This window comes from Carcharodon carcharias, chromosome 26, assembly GCF_017639515.1.
Source record: "Carcharodon carcharias isolate sCarCar2 chromosome 26, sCarCar2.pri, whole genome shotgun sequence".
NCBI lineage: Eukaryota > Metazoa > Chordata > Chondrichthyes > Lamniformes > Lamnidae > Carcharodon > Carcharodon carcharias.
Genome location: NC_054492.1, coordinates 25,430,934 through 25,451,684, shown reverse-complemented (window position 1 = coordinate 25,451,684; position 20,751 = coordinate 25,430,934). Strand labels below are relative to the sequence as shown.

The 20,751-nt window shown below is 43.1% G+C and overlaps 1 protein-coding gene across 5 annotated transcripts in view; it reads right to left on the bottom strand.

Annotated features, from left to right (window-relative positions):
• The window catches only part of uacaa (uveal autoantigen with coiled-coil domains and ankyrin repeats a), a 189,780-nt gene that overhangs the window by 7,812 nt on the left and 161,217 nt on the right, over window positions 1–20,751 (bottom strand). For all 5 annotated transcript variants that reach the window (XM_041175068.1, XM_041175072.1, XM_041175069.1 and 2 more), the window contains 5 exons: window positions 18,933–19,031; window positions 13,242–13,290; window positions 11,194–11,246; window positions 5,843–8,557; window positions 4,158–4,307 (listed from right to left, as the gene is read on the bottom strand). In XM_041175068.1, the coding sequence (XP_041031002.1) occupies window positions 4,158–4,307; window positions 5,843–8,557; window positions 11,194–11,246; window positions 13,242–13,290; window positions 18,933–19,031 (3,066 nt within the window). The remainder of the gene's footprint in view (window positions 1–4,157; window positions 4,308–5,842; window positions 8,558–11,193; window positions 11,247–13,241; window positions 13,291–18,932; window positions 19,032–20,751) is intronic.

The window sequence follows — 20,751 nt, the reverse complement described above, 5'->3', positions numbered from 1 at the left end:
AAGGGGGGAGAGAAAGGGGGGAGAGAAAGGGGGGAGAGAAAGGGGGGAGAGAAAGGGGGGAGAGAAAGGGGGGAGAGAAAGGGGGGAGAGAAAGGGGGGGGAGAAAGGGGGGGGAGAAAGGGGGCGAGAATGGGGGGGGAGAATAGGGGGGCGAGAATGGGGGGGGAGAATGGGGGGGAGAAAGTGGGGGGAGAAAGTGGGGGGAGAAAGTGGGGGGAGAAAGTGGGGGGAGAAAGTGGGAGGAGAAAGTGGGAGGAGGAAGGGGAGGAGGAAGGGGAGGAGGAAGGGGAGGAGGAAGGGGGGAGAAAGGGGGGAGGAAGGGGGGGAGGAAGGGGGGGAGGAAGGGGGGGAGGAAGGGGGGAGGAAGGGGGGGAGAAAGGGGGGGAGAAAGGGGGGGAGAAAGGGGGGGAGAAAGGGGGGGGAGAAAGGGGGGGGAGAAAGGGGGGGGGAGAAAGGGGGGGAGAAAGCAGGAGAGAAAGCAGGAGAGAAAGCAGGGGAGAAAGCAGGGGAGAAAGCAGGGGAGAAAGCAGGGGAGAAGAGAGACGAGAGAGAGAGGTAAGAGAGAGAGAGAGAGAGGCGAGAGAGAGAGGGGCGGGAGAGAGAGAGGGGCGGGAGAGAGAGAGGGGCGGGAGAGAGAGAGGGGCGGGAGAGAGAGAGGGGCGGGAGAGAGAGAGGGGCGGGAGAGAGAGAGGGGCGGGAGAGAGAGAGGGGCGGGAGAGAGAGAGGGGCGGGGAGAGAGAGAGGGGCGGGAGAGAGAGAGGGGCGGGAGAGAGAGAGAGGGGCGGGAGAGAGAGAGGGGCGGGAGAGAGAGAGGGGCGGGAGAGAGAGAGGGGCGGGAGAGAGAGAGGGGCGGGAGAGAGAGAGGGGCGGGAGAGAGAGAGGGGCGGGAGAGAGAGAGGGGCGGGAGAGAGAGAGGGGCGGGAGAGAGAGAGGGGCGGGAGAGAGAGAGGGGCGGGAGAGAGAGAGGGGCGGGAGAGAGAGAGGGGCGGGAGAGAGAGAGGGGCGGGAGAGAGAGAGGGGCGGGAGAGAGAGAGGGGCGGGAGAGAGAGAGGGGCGGGGAGAGAGAGAGGGGCGGGAGAGAGAGAGGGGCGGGAGAGAGAGAGGGGCGGGAGAGAGAGAGGGGCGGGAGAGAGAGAGGGGCGGGAGAGAGAGAGGGGCGGGGAGAGAGAGAGGGGCGGGAGAGAGAGAGGGGCGGGAGAGAGAGAGGGGCGGGAGAGAGAGAGGGGCGGGAGAGAGAGAGGGGCGGGAGAGAGAGAGGGGCGGGAGAGAGAGAGGGGCGGGAGAGAGAGAGGGGCGGGAGAGAGAGAGGGGCGGGAGAGAGAGAGAGGGGCGGGAGAGAGAGAGGGGCGGGAGAGAGAGAGGGGCGGGAGAGAGAGAGGGGCGGGAGAGAGAGAGGGGCGGGAGAGAGAGAGGGGCGGGAGAGAGAGAGGGGCGGGAGAGAGAGAGGGGCGGGAGAGAGAGAGGGGCGGGAGAGAGAGAGGGGCGGGAGAGAGAGAGGGGCGGGAGAGAGAGAGGGGCGGGAGAGAGAGAGGGGCGGGAGAGAGAGAGGGGCGGGAGAGAGAGAGGGGCGGGAGAGAGAGAGGGGCGGGAGAGAGAGAGGGGCGGGAGAGAGAGAGGGGCGGGAGAGAGAGAGGGGCGGGAGAGAGAGAGGGGCGGGAGAGAGAGAGGGGCGGGAGAGAGAGAGAGGGGCGAGAGAGAGAGGGGCGAGAGAGAGAGAAGCGAGAGAGAGAGGGAGGGGCGAGAGAAAGAGAGGCGAGAGAAAGCACGAGAGTAAAGAAAAGGACACACTGGGAAAGGCATATAAATAATGATTGCATTTTGAAAGCACCTGTTATAACCTCAGCATGTCCCACAGCACTTAATAGCCAAAATATAGTCAGTCATATCACAGGACACAACGTAATCAAGTCAGCACAACAAGATCCTACAAATAACCATGTGATTAAAAATGATCATCGGTCTTTAAGTGATATTGGTTGAGGGATAAATGTGGTCCAGGACACCTTGTCTTCTTCAAACAGTGTCCATGGGATCATTTACACCCACCCAAGAGAGCAGACAGGGCTTCGGTTTAAAGCTTTATCTGAAAGCCAGCACTTCCAGCAATGCAACACTCCCTCAGTGCTGCAGTAATGAGATATTTGGAGTGCCAATTGAGGGATGTCAGCTCTGGGGCTAGAGTCTTCTCCACTCCTGTACTGTCCCAGTCTCTTGACAAAGCGCAACAGGACGTACTCAAATTCCAGTTGTTGGAGATCTTTTACAATGATGCTCGTGAATGGAGAGATTTTGGCCACGCACTAGCTCGATGGCTTTCCCCATAAGCACTCACGCTAAATCTCCATCAACAGCAGCATGAGGTCTCAGTGCCGTTTAATTATTCCTGCAACACTTGGCTAAGGGAGATTGTCTCTAATCTCTAGTGCATGTAAGATTCTGTGATCCTGGGGGAGGGCCAAAACGTTTCACCTGCAACACATTCTGAACAGGTACAGAAGATGCATTACAGAAATTTGATATTCCTCTGCTATACATCAAGTTGAATACCAGAAAAAGATTAATTGCTCTTTAACTCCAGGCTCTGAAAATGTGCAAGCACTGTTTAATTCATTCAATATTTGAAATGTAACACCTTAGGAGGCAAGCTGATTAAAATTTAATGATTTTAGTTACATCCTTATGACTTAAATAAACAATGTACTGGAGGCAGATTGCTGCTACAAATTAAAATTGCAGTCAGCATACAAAGTAAGCAATTTAAATATTACTGAGGAGAGAGTCATGCTGCACTTTAAAAACATGCCTCGCTCTTCAGCAATATTCAAGTTCTGTATTACCTAGTGACTGTTTGAATGCGAGTTAACCCAAACTTTCAGATTATCGGAGTCTTAATTAAAAAGTTACAGCTGGCAGAGGAGTGGTAGCATGGCTCCCATCTCTTTTCACCTCTCAGTTGACTGCGACAGGTGATTTTTTTCCAGAGAGTGTATGCTTTGAGTGTTTAACTGTTTAAGTGCTGTGACTGTAAAAGGCACCCACAGACAGGTTTTCTTGTAAGTTTTAAAAGAAAAGGAAACAGTATTTATTGAACTTAACACCCGGTATGCAAAAATAATCTTTAAAAAAATACTCCAACTCTCATGCACACAACAATCAAGAGGTTCACGTACACACAAGTTACTAAAAAGGAGGGCAGGTGAATGGTTTATGAGTCCCAAAAGAAAGTCAATTATATATGGATCGTGTATATAGATGACTTGGACAGGTTCAGACTGGGTTGACAATCTTTCCAGATTCTGCATCAAGATGATTTTATATGTCGAAGGATGATTTCCGTCTCTTCTTCTGGAGTCAGCAGCTGCTTGGTTTATGTTAAAGATGCTGCCTGTGGTGTTTGACTGGTCAGAATACAGGCAGGGCACATTGCAGATTGGCTGGAAAGGGAGAGAAAAGGGGCCACGAGTTGTCTTCTTGCTGTCACCAGCTCGTGATCTTTCTTCCCTCTGATGCTGGAAGTCAGTGTGTCGGTTCACAAAGGACTAGCTTGCTGTCACATGACCTTCCTTCACAAACTAGCAAGTTACCAAACTTGGTCATAACAAACTCATTTCAGGACCATTGTTTAAAGTGATTAGATTTAAGGAGAAGCGCCCTTCAGCCGGGGTCCATTGTCCGGAGTGATTGAGTTTAATAACTTGGTCGTCATCCAACTGAATAACTAGATTATGTCTGAATGTCTTTGGAGTAGTTCAGGAGATGGTATTCACACTCCCTAAGCTTATTCTCATGGGTGGGCTAGCCCCATTTTTGTCTGATAGCCTTATAAATTTTCAGGCGTAGATGTAAACGTTTGGCCCTTTTGAGACTCACGAATCTTTCAAAAACTTCACTCTGTCACTTCAGCTCACTTAATAAACAAAGTCTTTTTTTTATACAAAACAGGGCTTTATGCAGAAGTGACAGGTACAACCAATTATGTGGCAAGAAAAAGCATTGTACATGCAAGAACTGGAACTCCTCGGGAGACAATTCCAACAGTTACTCCAACTCCAAAGGAGTTTGCCAGCACCTAATTAATATGCAGGGATCTCTCTGGGTGCTCTGTACATTTTGAGAAGATGCGAACAGAACATGTGAACAAACTGTGGTCAACTTACAGCCAGCTGTTGCTGCAGATCTTTGATTTGAACCTGGAGGGCCTCCAGCTGCTGGCTTGGTCTCTTTGGATTATTAGCAGAATACGAAAGCTGCGACAGGCCATTCAAAGCTTGCTTTAGCCTCTCCACATCATTTAACAGCTCAGTTATCTATGAAAGGGAGGAAAAAATTACAGTTTTGTCATTTTGCATACCAAGGGTTCATATCACAAGGCAGAGGGGAAGGAGAGGTCTAGGTTTGATTTGGAATCAAATACACTTGAAAGCCTTTGAACAATTCACTGGGGCTGAAAGAAAGACTTGTGCCTATAAGCATCTTTCACAATCTCGGGTCATTCTAAAGTGTTTCATGGCCAATGAAGTACCTTTGAAGTGCAATCACCGTGATAATGCAGGAAACGAGGCAGCCAATTTGCACACCGCAAACTCCCCCAAATAATGAGTGGGTTAATGACCAGGTCATTTTTTTTTTAAACTGATGTTAACCAATAAATATTGGCCAGGACACCCAGGAGACCCCTATGCTCTTCTTCGAATAGCATTATGGAATACATCTCTTAAGGCAGCTGACAGGACCCCGGCTAAGTGGCTCGTCAGAAAGGAAACACCTTCGTCAGTGCAGCACTCCCTCAGTACTGGTACTGGGAGTGTGTGTCAGCCTAGATGGTGTTCAAATCTCTGGAATGGGAGTTGAGAAACAAGGAATAAATTGCAAATATGGTTGGGTTTAACAACCTTTTCCTCCAAGTACTCAAATTGCAAACATGAAAAGTAATGCTGACTGATTGAGTTCATATGAAAGTGGAGGCAAAATGCTTTGGAAACTCATCTAAAAATAATTAATGACCATTTCATTCAACACATACTCTTACTCTTCCCTCAATTTATTCCCCAGGCATCTTAGCAACTTGAAACCACACATTGTCCCTTTAGGTGAAAGATGATCTTGCTGAGCACCTCAACATCTTCCTTAGCTTAGCACTATTACCACACGTGCAAACAGACCAGCTAAGAAAAACACATACACACTCACTGCACACAAGACAACAACCGTTACAGGAGGGTGAAACCCCTTTCTCTCACCAGGCAGTTAACATCCTATCGTGTGCAAAGAATCAATTTTCCTGCAGTATTCCAAAGCAACAATGTGGTCTCAATTACTCCCAATGTTTCAGTAATTTTATTTTGGTAATGTTAATATTTGTTCAGCATGAAACTGCCTGGCCTAAAAACAAAGTGTGTCAGTTCAGGAAGGACAAAGATAAATAGAATTTACAGGAAAGAAAGGGGTTATTTGGTCCAACTGGTCTCTGCTACTATTTAAGCTCTGCATGAGCCTCCTCCCACTCTATTTACTTCATCTCATCCTATCAACATATCCTTCTGTTCCCTTCTCCCTCACATGTTTACGTAGCTTCCCTCAGCTTAAACACATCTATTCACCTCAGCCATGTGGTATCAAGGTGCACATTTTAACCATTCGCTGGCTAAATAAATTCGTCTTCAATTGTTTATTGGTTTTATTAGTGGCTACCTGATATCTATGGCCTCCAATTTTGGACTTCCCAAGTGAAAACGTCTTGTTGAAACATAAACTAACTGCTGACTGCCAAGGAGGAACCCCACCCACCAACCCCACCCCCATGCCCAAATGTTAATGCAAGCCACCATTCCTTTTATTCTACCTTGTTATCTTTAGCCTCAATTTGTTTGGCAGATTCCTGAATACTTTTTTGTAGGTCACAGATCGTTGCCATGGATTCATCATATTTATTTTTAAGTTCCTTAATTTCTTGTTCAAAGCTGAAGGATCTCGATTGGAAAGTCTCCTTTTCATCTTTTGCTGATAGCTCTTTCTCTTTGGCACGTAATACTTCAGTACACATTTGCTCCTCCTTCTCTTTCAACTCTGCCAAGTCTTTGTTTAATGAATTTATTTGAACCTCTAATGAGCTCTTCACTGCTTCATGCTCTGATAAATCAAACACTTCTCTCGCTTTCAGTTCTGTAATTGTGCTACTCATGGCTTCAGTATCTGCTCGCAGCTTGGAAAGCTCTACAACCTTTCCTTTCAATTCCTCCTCTTTTTCATTCAATTGGTTCTTCAGCCTAACAATATCCATGTCCATCTTCTCTTTCAACTGGGTATGCTGCAGAAGTGGTAGAGAACTCTTCTTCTGATTGTCTAATTGGAGCTGCAAGTTTTCTACTTTTTGTTGCTCCTGTAGACAAGAATTCTTCATCTTCTCTTTTTCCTCCTGCAGCTCCAAAACTCTGTTATTCAGTGATGTTTTCATTGTCTCAAACTCTTCAACAGGAATGTACTGTGACTGTATTCTCTCTTTTAATGCCTGGATATCAGATTGCAGCCTGGCATTTTCCTCCTGTGATCGTTCACTTTGCAGTTCAACATCTGCATACTTCCTCATCACTTTTTTCACATGCTCATCCTTTTCACCCATACCATTAACAAACTTGCTTTCCATCTCTTCGTATATATCTTTGGAAATGTAATGCTTTTCCAAGTTTTCTTCCAAATGCCCAACCGTTTTCTTCAGCTCTTCAGTCTCTTTCTTGTACTTCTTGGCTTCCTCCTGGAATATAGAGCATTCCTGACTCTTATCTGCCAATTGCTTCTTCAGTTCTTTCAAAGTGACATTAAATTTATTTTGCTTCTCTTCATAATTTTCCACAGGAACAAACTGCGACTTGAGGGATTCTTGTAGTATGTGAAACTCATTCAACAAGTTTTCCTTTTCTTTGCGAAGCTCAATTGTTTCTTCTTGAGTTTTCTTGTAATTCAGCAGAGTCTCATCAACTTTGTTCCGCTGTTCCTCCATTTTGGTGTTCAAGGTAGTCTTCATTGCTTCATGCTGCTGAAGGGTTATGTACTCTCTTTGCATTTGATCTTGAAGGTCAATTAGCTGTTTTCTCAACTGGTTATTTTCTTGTTCACCTCTTGCCATCTCACCCTGCACTTCACTGCATTGCTTTGTTGCTGCTGATAATTCCAACGCAGCTTTTTCTGAAGTAGTATTCAACATCTTTTTTAACTCCTCATGTTTTTCCAGAGGCACATATTGATTCTTCAAAGTGTCTTTCAAGGTTGCAAGTTCTTTGATTATATTTTCTGCCCGCTGTTGTGCCTGGCTGTATTTCTGGTTGAGTTCTTCCAACTCCCTCTTCGATTTACCAACAATGGAATTCAGAGTCGTTATTTCCTCCTCGTGCTTTTCAGGAGATACATACCAAGTCTTCACATGATTCAGATTTTCACTTATTGCATTCTTCTCAACATTCAACCTTTCTGTTTCTTTCAAAGCCTCCTTGTATCTTTGTGACAACTCAGAAATTTGTTTGTTCAGTTCTTGAACAGCTTCGTTCATTGAAGACTTTAGCTTATCATGTGTTTTCAAAGGTACATGCTCTGCTTGAATCTTATGTTTCAAGTCTTCCAATTCGGTTTTAATATGAACATTTTCCTGTTGAATAGCTTCATTTTCCTTTTGCAGGTGTTGCTTCTTTTGGGCTACATCAGATAGCTTCCCACTCTGATTGTCAAAGGAGCTCTTTAACAACTGATACTGCTCAATCTTCACACATGCAGCTACCTGAGCCTTCTCTCTCTCCAGGCCCTTCTGCAGTTGGACAACTTCCTTCTGAGCTCGTTCATACTTATCCCTCTCTTCTACCACCTGTTTTTCCTTCTCTTCCAAACTCTTGATGAATGAATTCCTAATATTCTCCAACTCTTCAGCTGGTACGCACTGCAATATCTTCTTTTTCATGTTCTTCAGTTCATTTTCCATTCCGATCAACTTTCCCTCCGCTTCTTGCTTCTTTTGCTCTGTTGTAGTTAAAGCCTCCTGAAGACCCCTCACCTCATCCTTGTACCTATCCACTTCCTTAACCTCAGCCGATTCCTGTATTGATAAAACACCAAGTTTTATTTGGTTTTGGAGCCTCTCCACCTCTGCCAAAGCTTCCCCGTGTTTTGATTTCACATCCCTCAGCTGACTTTTAAGCTCCTCCACCACACGATTGTTTCCTGCAGACCCCTGTTTCGAAAGGTGGTCCTTGAGGGCGCTGACATGGGCTTGCAGGAGCTTCACTTTTCCTTCCGATTCAAACATTCGCTTCTGCACTTCACTTAAAGCATCCTCCAGCTGTTTTATCTGCTCTTCCGATTCCTGCTTCACACGGTTGCATTCGTCCTTTAAGACTTCACAATGTTTATTCCTTCCTGACAGCTCCAGCTTGAGGCTGCTTATCTCCTTCCTTGCCATCTCCAACCTTTTTCTCGTCATCTCCAAGTCCTTTTTCAAATTTTCACTTGCATCAGATGTGCTTTGACCCGGTAGTAAAACGTCACTTGGTGCAGCTGCCGATTTGGAAGAATGCTGCAAGAAAAATCAAAATAACCGTTACTAAACGCAATAAACTAAACTAGACTTTGAAACGCTAATTTGTCGATTTTAGTCAGTAATAATTATAGAAGCAATGCCATGGACCTGAAATTCTTAAGAAAAAAAACAGGAGATAAGCTTATCCTTTACAATAAAATAATAAAACTGCTCACCAACAAAATAATTTCTGAGAATCTGATTTTGGCCAGATTAGTAATTACAAAGCAAAATAGTAATTTTTTTTTAAAAAAAGCATTTTATGACCTTTTCAGGCACTGACTTGTACTAACCTCTCAATGATGCACTTCCTAACCGGAATGTTTGTGTCAGTACTAACTTCTTCACCCCCAGCCCCCAAATGGAATTTCTTTTTGTCACATTCTAGTCCCTTGGGCACCCCTCCTCTCCTTCCGTCCCACCATTGGCAATCATTCTTTTAGTCAATTGGGTCCAATGTTCTGATAGTTGTATGTTGGAAAGATATATCTTCGTAGCAGATTGATCTAGCCTCAAGTTATGTTTGAAACATCAAACTACAGTAGAATGAACTTAATTACCTTGTTGTTTAGCATTTATATTAACTAGAGTATGGGATTCCTTCAGCTTTAATAAGTCAGGTTGTTAAAATCTTTTAATACTGATTGGTTTTTGATATCAGTCTCAGCTCACCTTTATTCCCTTTTCAGACCTTTACAAGGACAGAGGGAACATCTCCAGGGTATAAATCACCCTCAGAATGACCACTAAAGTAGTCCTTGATATATATAAATTTACCCTCACATGACCTCCACTACAAATTAAGGAGGAAAGTTACAAACACCATTTATTCCATTGGAGGTGACTCAGTCTGCTAATTCTCTCGCAAATGTTGAAGTGTAAACACTTGTAGCAAGAGAATTGTGCTTGAGCAGAGAAAATGCAACAAGGATTATTTATATACTCTGAGGAGCACAGCAAGAAACTGGATTGATATAAAGGTTAATTGTTATGTAAACCCATCGTGTAAAGTGGTTACTGTTCCCTAAACTCTGCACCGCAAATCTGAACAAATTCTTCCCCCAAAAAATTAACTCAACAAAAATCACCAGCTTCACCAGCCGAATCAGAACATAAAGAGAGCTGAAACCTTAGCTGCTCCTATCCTGATAAGGGCTACACCTGAATCAGTGCGTCGCTCCCTCAATACTGCACAGAAATGTCAGCCTAAATTCCCGTGCCCTCTCGCACTCCAACGATCATTTTTTATTAATAATTCTTTTTTTCAAATTATCAATATATTGGTTTGACATTGCTTTATTTTTGCTCAGCAAGTTGCTTCTGCTCTTCATCCCTCAACTTTTTTCTTGAAGTTCATGTTTAATGTGCCAAGCCTTAACATTCAGAAATTCCCTCATCAGCTCCTTAAACAAGGAAAAAAAATTGAAATGTGGACCCTAATGCGAAAGGTCTGGACAAGCCCTGCTGTACATCTTCATAATTATTTGCTCGTCTCGAGGAGGCCAATTCAATGTGGGAGGTGGGGCTTGAAAAGAATCCACAAAGTCAAATGAAGCAAAGGAGAGTTGGGGGGGTGGGGGGGGGGTGTTGTGCTGTGCGGGCGGGTGCTGATCGGGTCCACGCCGCCATTTTACGCCCGCCCAGCGTGACGCGCACCCAGAAGCCCTGAGCGCTCCCTGTGCAGTGGGAGGGGGAGTGCACTCTTTCACGCATGCACGCAAAAGAGCACAGAAATCTCACAGGAGGTGAGATGAGTTTTAAAAAAGAAAAAAATTTTAAGACATGTCCCCTCATGTGACAGTGTCACATGATCTGGGACATGTCAATGACCTTTAATGACAAAACGTATTTGATTTATAAACCCTTCACGAAACCTCACCCCACCCATGGATGAAGTTCCATGAAAAATGCGAAGGCCGCCTGGGTTGTTCGCCTTCCCACCCCCACCAACCTTAAGGTTGGACGGGCAGCTTTCTCAATAGCCTTAATTAGTTAATTAATCGCCTTTAACTGGCCTTTGACAGTTCAGCGGGCACACAGCCAGCCGCCGAAATGAAAATCTAAATGATGCGCAGTCACATCGGGACACGCGCCTGATGTCACCCCTGCCTCATTTTACGCCTCGGCGAGCAGGCCCCGCCCCCGCTCGCCGAGCTGAAAATTCTCCCCAAAATATTGGCAACTACAATCAATTTATTCCAAAGTCATTCCAAAGTACTTATGAGCCCTGAGCGTGTCGCAGAAGGCAGACCCAGTTTCGAGGGGCTGCAAAACCTGACCGTGTTTTAATTTTGCCAGCCTCGGGGATCGGCTTCTCTAGCATTTCCTTCCCTTCCCTCTCTCTTCGAAACTGCAGTTCATCCAGGAATCTACTGCTCAAATCCCTACCACACAACCATTATCCACGCCCTCAGGTAAACTATTAAAATCATCTTGGGATTAATGGCCATCTTCTCCATTGATATTCAACATCCTCATTCAGTGAAACTTGGCAAATCCTTCAAGATCAGCAAAAAAGACAGAAACATCCGAACTTCTTTTTAAAATTTAAAATGAAGGATACTCAAGACAGTAAATTTTTACATAATTGCCACTATAAGTTATTCATATACATAAGTCACAAAGGCAATTACCTGTAACTCTGTACCAGGGAAGCTGGCCTGCTTAATAGTCATTTCTTCTTTCACTAAATTTTTACAGGAAATGAAACATAAAACAAATATTTCAGTGTCCACAGAGCCATTTTCTTCAGTAACTCAATCTGCTCCCAAATATTCAGACAAATGTATCATTTAAAATGAGCAGTACAATGCTATATAAAGTGCACCCAAGATTAAACAATAATAATAATAATCTTATACCATGAGGAAACAACCTAATTTGCACTGAATTTCATTAGCCCAGAAGGGGTGCCAAGAACTCATTACACATTTTCTTCAAAAAAAAATAAACTGAAGCAAAACCATCATTAGGCAACAAATTAATTCTCAGGGAATCATGATTCTGCAGCAGGTTGGAGCCTGACACTTCCCTTTTGGAATCTGTGTTCAAATTTAACCCAGTTTCAAGAGATAAAAAAGTCTATATTGTCTGCTGGCTGTAAGGTTGTATTTTTATAGTGCCTTTAATGTAGTCTAATGAGTGAAGGGACTGCACGGAAGTATCAAACAAAATCTGACAAAGCCAGAGGGCACAGATTTATTGTGATTGCAAAAAGATCAGAGGTAACATGTAACAAAACTATTTTTTCCTTTACAATTAACGAGTGGTTAGAATTTGGAATGCAATTGCTGAAAGGGTGGTGGAAACACATTCAATAAGCTTTCAAAAGGTATTTGGATAAATACTTGAATAAATTGGAGAAGAACCTGTGAGTGAGCCTAACTGAATTGCTCATCAGAAAAGCCTGTGCAGACTTGATGGGCTGAATGGCTTTCTTATCTGCTGTATTATTCTACGCCATACCTAACTGGACATTCATTGCCAATCTCACTTGAAGAGCTCATGGGGATTGAACTTAGCTAAAAGCAAAGTGGGTGTGGGTGCAGATGCAGTTAGGTGTTGAACTTTAGAGATAGGAGTTTAGGTGTATCCTTGGGGCACAGTGATTCCTTGACAATTGCCAAAAAATACATTTTAAATTGAAGTACTGTATCAGAAAGAATGCAGATGGAAACTTCTGATGTGCTTTAAAAATGCTTTTGCAATAGAAGTCTGAAAACATTTAAGCCCTTTCTGAATTTGGACAACCAGCAACTAGTTGACAGATAACTTCAGAGACCACCTGTCATTATTTCAGTCCATTCACATATCAGCACTTCACCTGAGACAGCACAAGATAATGCTGAACATATTGATAAACACAAATTAAAGCGCACTTAATTAAGCTCAGCAACAAATGGCAAACTTAGAATTAATCAAAAAAAGTAAGGTTACTTGAAATTACAAGTACAATAACCTAAACAAAGTTAGGGTTGCTTTCCCTGAACAATCAACATAAAATACACAAAATCATTTTGGAATGAAACAAAATCTTGAAATATTATCACTGCTCAATCTCTACACTCACGATTAACCATTCATAACTCAGATACTGATAAAGGAGCATCAAAGCAACCAAAGGACTAAAACGCTAATACAAAACCAAAATAGTGCTGATGCAGAGGATCAGAAATAAAAACAGAAAATGCTGGAAGCACTGAGTGGGTCAGGCAGCACCTATTTATGGAGAAAAAACAGTTAACGTTTCAGGTTAATGACCTTTCATCAAAGCCTTTCACTCTGTTTTTTCGCTCCATAAATTTTGCTTGACCTGCTGAGTATTTCCAGCATTTTTTGTGAATGTACAGGTAGCACTTGAGGTTGAGGGCATTAAGCTCCAAGGTAAGGCAGGGGCTTTACAAATATAGGGACCTTGAGATATTTACACCATGTCCCAAAACAAGATTTTTGCTTAAGAATCACTCCCTTACATACATCATTTTCACATTTACACACTGAAGAATGGCAGCCTAGCTAAACCAAGTGAGATATGCAAATAAATTCAGATTTATCCCTATAGAGTTGTCTATCCAACATTGCATTTCTTTGCTGACTATTTCAAATGTAAAATACTTGACCACAACAGAATGATACAAGGTCATGATTTACAGAAGTACTTAACAAGATAAACTGATCTCACCTTTCACCATTGGGACACCAGCAGTCATCTGTTCATATGTACGCTCACTCTAATTAGAAAAAACAAAGTTTCATTAATAATTACATGCAAAAGGATCTTACAATGATTCAACAAGAATAGCTTGCATTTATACATGAACATTAATGTAGTAAAGTGCCCCAAGGTGCTTCACAGGAGCATCCTATAGCCAAATTTGACACATAAGGCAATATTAGGGCAAAGATTTGGTCAAAGAGGTTGCTTTTAAGGAGCATTTTAAAAGAGGAGAGAGAGATAGATAGAAAGTTGGAGGGGTTTAAGAGGGGAATGCCAGAGCTTAGGGCCCAGGCAACTGAAGATACAACCACCAATGTTGGAGCAATTAAAATCAGGGATGCGCAAGAGGCCAGAATTGGAGGAGTAGCAGCAATTTAAGAGGGCTGTAGGTCTGGAGGAGGTTACAGAGATTGGGAGGGATGAGGCCACGGAGGGACTTGAAAACAAGGATGAGAATTTTAAAATCAAGACATTACTTAACTGGGAGCCACTGTAGGCTAGCAAGTGCAGTTTAAGGCTAAGGCATGGCAGGACAGCTCAGCCAAGCTGGAATGCCTGTCCTGTGACACATGGGGAGTCATGGACACTTCTCAGACGAGCCCATGTGCAGTAAGTGTCACCGGCTGCACAAGCTTGAGCTCCGTGTTTCAGAGCTTGAGCAGCGGCTGGAGTCACTGAGGTGCATCCGTGAGGCAGAGAACTACGTGGCTGGCACATTCAGAGAGGTGGTCACACCACAAGTTAGGGGCAAGCAGGCAGATAGGGAATGGGTGACCGCCAGGCAGTCCAAGAGAAAGAGGAACAGGCAGGTAATGCTAGAGTCCCCAGAGATCCCGCTCGCTAACCAGTTTTTCATTCTGGATATCGGTGAGGGCAGCAAGAGGTAAGCCCATGGCACCAGGGGTGGCCCAGCTGTACAGGAGGGGAGGAGGAAGAGCAGAAGGGCAGCACTGACAGGGGATTCTTTAGTTAGGGGAGCAGACAGGCGTTCCTGCGGCCATCAATGCGACTCCAGGATGGTTTGTTGCCTTCCTGGTGCTAGGGTGAAGGATGTCACAGAACAACTACAGGCCATTCTTGTGGAGGAGGGTGAACAGCCAGAGGTCATGGTCCACGCTGATACTAACAACATAGGTAGGAAAGGAGATGTGGTCCTACAATCAGAATTTAGGGAGCTATGTAGAAAATTAGCAAGCAGGACCTCTAAAGTAGTAATCTCCAGATTTCTCCTAGTGCCACGTGCAAGTGATACAGAAATAGTAAGATAAGACCGATGAATGTGTGGCTGGAAAGGTGATGCAGGAGGGAGGGCTTTAGATTTCTGAGGCACTGGGGCTGGCTATGGGGGAGATGGCACCTGTACAAGCTGGACGGGTTGCACCTGAACAGAGCTGGGACTGAGTTCCTTGCGGGTCGTTTTGCTAAGTGCTATTGGGAAGGGTTTAAACTAACTTAGCAGGGGTGTGGGAACGAGGAGAGAATATTAGAAAGTAATACCAGGGTGCACAGAATGTTGGGAAAGGCAGATGACACTAAAATAGAGAATAGTAAGTTAATAGATGGAGTTGGTGTAAGGGAGCAAGTAATGAAGTCTAAATCAGGGTTACACTGCATGTATATGAATGCAAGGAGTATAGTTAATAAAATTGTGGATTGCACAGATTGCCTTGTGGGATTATGATGTTGTGGCGATAATGGAGACCTGGTTTAAGGAAGGGCAGATCTGGGTGCTTAATATTCCTGGTTACAAAGTGTTCAGAAAAGATAAGAAAGTGAAAAAAGGAGGAGGGGTGGTGTTTTTGGTTAAAGAGAGTATTGCAGTACTGAAGAAAGAGGATGTGTCAGAGGATTCAATGACAGAATCGATTTGGTTAGGGTTAAGGAATAAGAAGGGTGAAATTACATTGCTCGATATAGTATATAGACCACCAGCTAGTGGAAAGGACGTAGAGGAACAAATCTGCAAGGAAATTAGAGAGAGGTGCAAACATTGTAGAGTAGTTATAATGGGGGACTTTAATTACCCATATATAGGCTGGGATAGTGGTAGTGTAAGGGACAGTCAGGGACAGACATTCTTAGATTGTGTTCAGGAGAATTTCCTACAGCAGTATGTGTCCAGTCCAACAAGAAAGGAGGCACTGCTAGACCTGGTTCTTGGGAATGTGGTGGGCCTGGTAGACCAAGTGACAGTGAGGGAACATTTAGGGAACAGTGATCATTGTACCATAAAGTTTAGGATTATGGTGGAAAAGCATATTGGTTAATCCAGAGTAAGAATAATCAACTGGCAGAAAGCAGACTTCAATGGGGCAAGAATGGAGCTGGGCCAGATTGATGGAACCAAAGGTTGGTGGGAAAAACAGTAGTGAACAATGGGCTACCTTCAAAGAGGAGATGGTTTGGGCACAGTCAAGGTATATTCCCTCAAAAGGGAAGGGTAAGACAAACAAATCCAGAGCTCCCTGGATGACAAAGGAGATGGAAATTAAGTTTCATGAAAAGTGTGCTTACGACAGGTGTCAAATAGCACATACAATTGAGAAACAATCTGAACAAAGAAGGTTCAGAAGGGATGTGTAAAAGCAAATACAAGAAGCAAAGAGGGAGTATGAAAAAAGACTGGCAGCTAACAAAAAAGGAAGTCCCAAAGTATTCTACAAGCACATCAATAGTAAAAGGGGGAGTAGGACCAATTAGGAACCAAAAAGGGGATTTACACTTAGAAGCAAGAAGTATGGATAAGGTGTTAAATGAATACTTTGCATCTTTCTTTACCTACAAGGTAGCTGCTGCCCTGGCCATGGTGACAGAGGAGGAAACTCAGTCACTAGTAGGGTTTAAAATCGATAAGGTGGTGATATTGGATAGGCTGTCAGTGCTTAAAGTTGATAAGACAACGGGACCAGATGAGATGTATCCAAGAATATTGAAGGAAGTCAGAGTGGAAATTACAGAGGCACTGGCAATAATCTTTCAATGTTCCCTGGATTCAGGGGAGGTGCCAAGGACTGGAGAATTGCAAACATTACGCCTTTGTTCAAAAAAGGTTGTAAAGATCTGCCCTGCAATTACAGACCAGTCAGTTTAGCTTCAGTGGTGGGGAAACTTCTAGAAACAATTATTCAAGATAGAATTAATGTCACATGGAAAAATTTGGATCGATTCGGAAAAGTCAGAATGGATTTATTAAAAGGAAAATTGTGTCTAACTAACTTGCTAGAGTTTTTTGAAAAGGTAACAGAGATGGCTGATGAGGGCAAAGCCACTGATGTGGTGTATACGGACTTCCAAAAGGCATTCGATACAGTGCCACACAACAGACTTGAGAGGGAAGTTATAGGTCATGGGATAAAAGGGGCAGATAGGAAACAGAGCAATGCTTAATAATTGTAAACTGTGAGGAGGACAATGTGGAGCTTCAAAAGGACATTGACACATGGTAGAGTGGGCAGATAGGTGGCAGATGAAGTTCATGCGGAGGAGTGTGAGGTGATACACTTTGGTACAAAGAACATGGAGAGACAGTATAAAATAAAGGGTACTATTCTAAAGGGTGTGCTGGAGCAGAGAGACTTGGGTGTATACGTACATAAGTCATTAAAGGTGTCAGGACAGGTAGAGGGAGCTGTTTCTAAAGCATACAGTATTTTAGGGCTCATTAATAGGGACATAGAGTACAAGAGCAGGGGTGGTATGTTGAACTTATATAAGACACTGGTTAGACCTCAGCTGGAGAATTGTGTACAGTTCTGGGCATCACTATAGGAAGGATGTAAACACACTGGAGAGAGCGCAGAAGAGGTTTATGAGAATGCTTGCAGCGATGACACACTTCAGTTATGAGGAAAGATTGGACAAATTCAGATTGTTTTCCTTGGAGAGGAAAAGGCCGAGAGGAGGCTTGATAGAAGTTTTCAAAACAATGAAGGGCCTGTCCCCGCTCGTAAATGGATCGAGAACCAGAGGGCACAGTTTTAAAGTGTTTTGCAAAGGAAGCAAATTCAAGGTGAGAAAAAAATTTTTTCACACTGTCATGAAACTATTAATGTATATGATATTACTGGAAAATATTTTTTTTTAAAATAGAGGTTTAGTCTGTGGGTGAGTCTTAATTGGATTAAAGCCAGCTAGTCCGAGTGCTTTGATATGTACTAGTTTTGTATAAACATAGAGAGAGAGTGCATTTGCTTTTTGAATAGCACATTCAAGAAGTGGAGTGAAAACTACCACCTAACTGGCAGATACCAAGCAATATGTTTATATTGCTGATAAAATTGGTACAATGAAAGAGGTTTTTTTTGTTAAAAAGTGGAGTTCAAAGAAGCTGGTGATATAATGAGAATTTACATTCAGTGGGCTGTGCTAGATATAACTTCAACAATTGTGTGTGTGTAGGGCAGAAGCAATGTGAGATCAAAAGCAGCTGTAAGCCTCCAACTGTCTCCACAGGAACCAAAGTGAAAAAAACTTCATTTTGAATTCGTACGGTGAAAGTGCTTTGCCTGGTGTCTAGCTAAGTCCAAGGGTTGCTCTTGCCTTAATGGAAATTAGTTTGGGAATTTGTTAAAAGTTATGATCGTAGTAATTTATAGCCATGTGTATATATTTAACTTGGGTAAATTCATAAAATGTTTCATTTAGTTTAATATAAAACCTCTTGAGAACTGGTGGCATGATTCCAGAAATCAGAGTCGCATCTCAAACATAACACTTAAAATTATAGGTTATGACAGTCGTTTAAAGCTTTCCTCTGGGATTTTTAAATAACTCCGCTTTACCAACTGCATCAGTCATAAAACACACAGCGAGTAGTTAGAGTTTGGAATGCACTGCCTGGAAGTGTGGTGGAGGCAGGTTCAATTGAGGAATTCAAGAAGTCATTGGATGATTATCTAAATAGAAACAATGTGCAGGGTTACGGGGAAAAGGCAGGAGATTGGCATTAAGTTAAAATGCTCAGAGTGCCAGTGCAGACACAATGGGCCAAATGGCCTCCTTTTACACTGTAACAGTTCTGTGATTCTGGGTGATATCCTTCAGTCTCTCCAACCACCTGCCCACAGAGAAAGTGACCACAGTTTGGTATAGTAACCATTCCAGTTTGGAACAGGACACATTAAAATGCACACTAGCTGCACCAGTACTCTTTTGCACAGATATTCTGAGCCACGTAGGAAGAAGAAATTTGCACATATGGGAACAGCCCAATGAGTGTCAAAACCAATAAAGTGCTTTTGAAGAGCAAACAATGTCGTAATGCAGGAAACAGAAAAGCCTCTTTGCGCATAATAATCTCTCACAAACAGCAACAATAATTTCGTTTGGTGATGCAGGTTGAGGGATAAATATCGACCAGAACACCAGTGAGAACTCTTGTGCTCTCCTCTCAGAAGTACCATGGGATTGTTTATGTCACCCGAGAGGGTAGATGAGACTTGGGCTTAACTTCTCATCTCAAAGATGGGGCAGCACTCTATCTACTGTGAACTGAGTGTCTGCTTGCTTCTGTGCTCTAAATATTTTGCAATGCAAAGCAGCTGGTGATTAGACTGAATAGGATACAGAACCTATTAGCAATGATGAACAAGCAGTGGGTTTGAATCATAACCGTGATCATTTTATTATATCAACCTAAAGAAGTCACCCACGTACCTCATAAGTTCTAAGCTTTGCTTTCAGACTCTCAAGTACTTTCAAGTTGTCTTCCTGTTCTCGATCTCTTGCCATCAATAGATTTTTCAGCTGCTGTCTCTGAAAGATTGAACACAGTGCAGTACCATAAATCACTCACTGTTCAAGTACCATTGGATACAATGGCCGAAAAGTCTGTTCAAGCAATCACTAAGTGTGTAACTGGTCCCCATATAGAAGGTACAAAAATATGCACAAATATATATCTTACAGCCAGACTGTAAACTGATCATCTCAAGCAAAGTCCACTTGGCACAGGTTAGGAACATAGGCACAATTCAGCCCCTGGAGCCTGTCCTGCCATTCAATCAGATCATGGCTGATGTGTACCTTGACTCCATCTATCCACCTTGCCAATACCCTTGCCAAACAATAATTTTTATGACACTATAACTCTGTTCTGAAATTTTCAATCGAACCCCAGCCTCAATAGTTTTTTTGGGAGGTGGAAAGTGGGGTGGAGGGGAGGAGAAAGAGTTTCTGATTTTCAGATTTGTGTGACAAAGTGATTCTTGAGATCATCCCTGAACAGCCTAGCTCCGATTATATGGTTTTGTGACCTTGTTCTAGACACCCCCTATCAAATGAAATAGGGTAGCGAGAAAGAAAATCACCAACTCAAGTCATCAGCTGGCTTCAAATTTCATTCTAAAACCGGCTCCACAGAAAATATCAGTAATGGCATCGCTTCTTACAACGTCAGACTAAACCTCAAGTGCAAAGAAAGATCAGAAGAAGCTCCTGACAGCAATCAGCAGGCTCCCAGTAAGATGGCGAGAGGTTTAACAACATAGAGATTTAGGATCAATGTCAAGTATTTCTTTCTAAAGGGGCTGATGAAAAGGGGCGGAACTCACTTCAGAGCAGATTGGTTGAAGACAGGATCCTGAACACAAAAGGAAACAGCAAGGAAACAGCCAGTTACTCTAATAGGAGGATGTGACATTCAGAAAGAACTAAATCAAAAACTCTGAAGGAACTTCTTCATTCCAACTTATTGCCGATTTTGTGATTAGCAGAGGGGATTGAGCAAGCTAACTCCCATCAAATAAATTTAATAAATTCAGTGAGAGAATGGGATTGCAGATAAGGATAGGTACAGTTTTTATCACAAGCAGCACAATTCCTTGATGTTGCAACATTCTGAACGGTTTAGCCTTTACAACAGTCACATCATATCCCACGAAGCACTTTGAGATGTATAAATCTGATAAAGTGTTGTATAAATTCAATATGTAGATCACTTTAAATTGCAGCAATATTAGGCTGAATAGCAAAAAATGTGAAGATTGATAAACATTCTTTAGCTCTACCCAAAGGTTTAAGATAGAAAAGAGAACATGGACAAATCAGCATTGAAGAGATATCTGAACAGATACATAAAATACAGCAGGAGATAAATCCAGAGAACAACTTTTAAGTTAAGTTGGAAGGGTAGAGCGAGGGGCCATTAATTCAGATCAGTTGAAGGGAAATTTTGCTTTGTGTGAGGAAACTTTTCTTCACTCAGTGACCTTTATTGGAATGGGCTTCCAGATAGCTCACCCATCCAAATTGACCCTAACTAGGGCTAAATAGCCTTCCTTACCCATAATTATCCCGCAATCACCCCCTAGGGGTGAGGAGGCTGTTTGGATCAAATAAGAGTTCTTGATATGTATCTGCTCTGTGAAAATAGTTGATCTGAAGGGCCAAATGGATTCCTTATGTTCTACATGCTTAAATGCAAAGTTAATGGAAACTTCCTGGAAATGAATTTCATCCAGAGTTGGATTCCCTT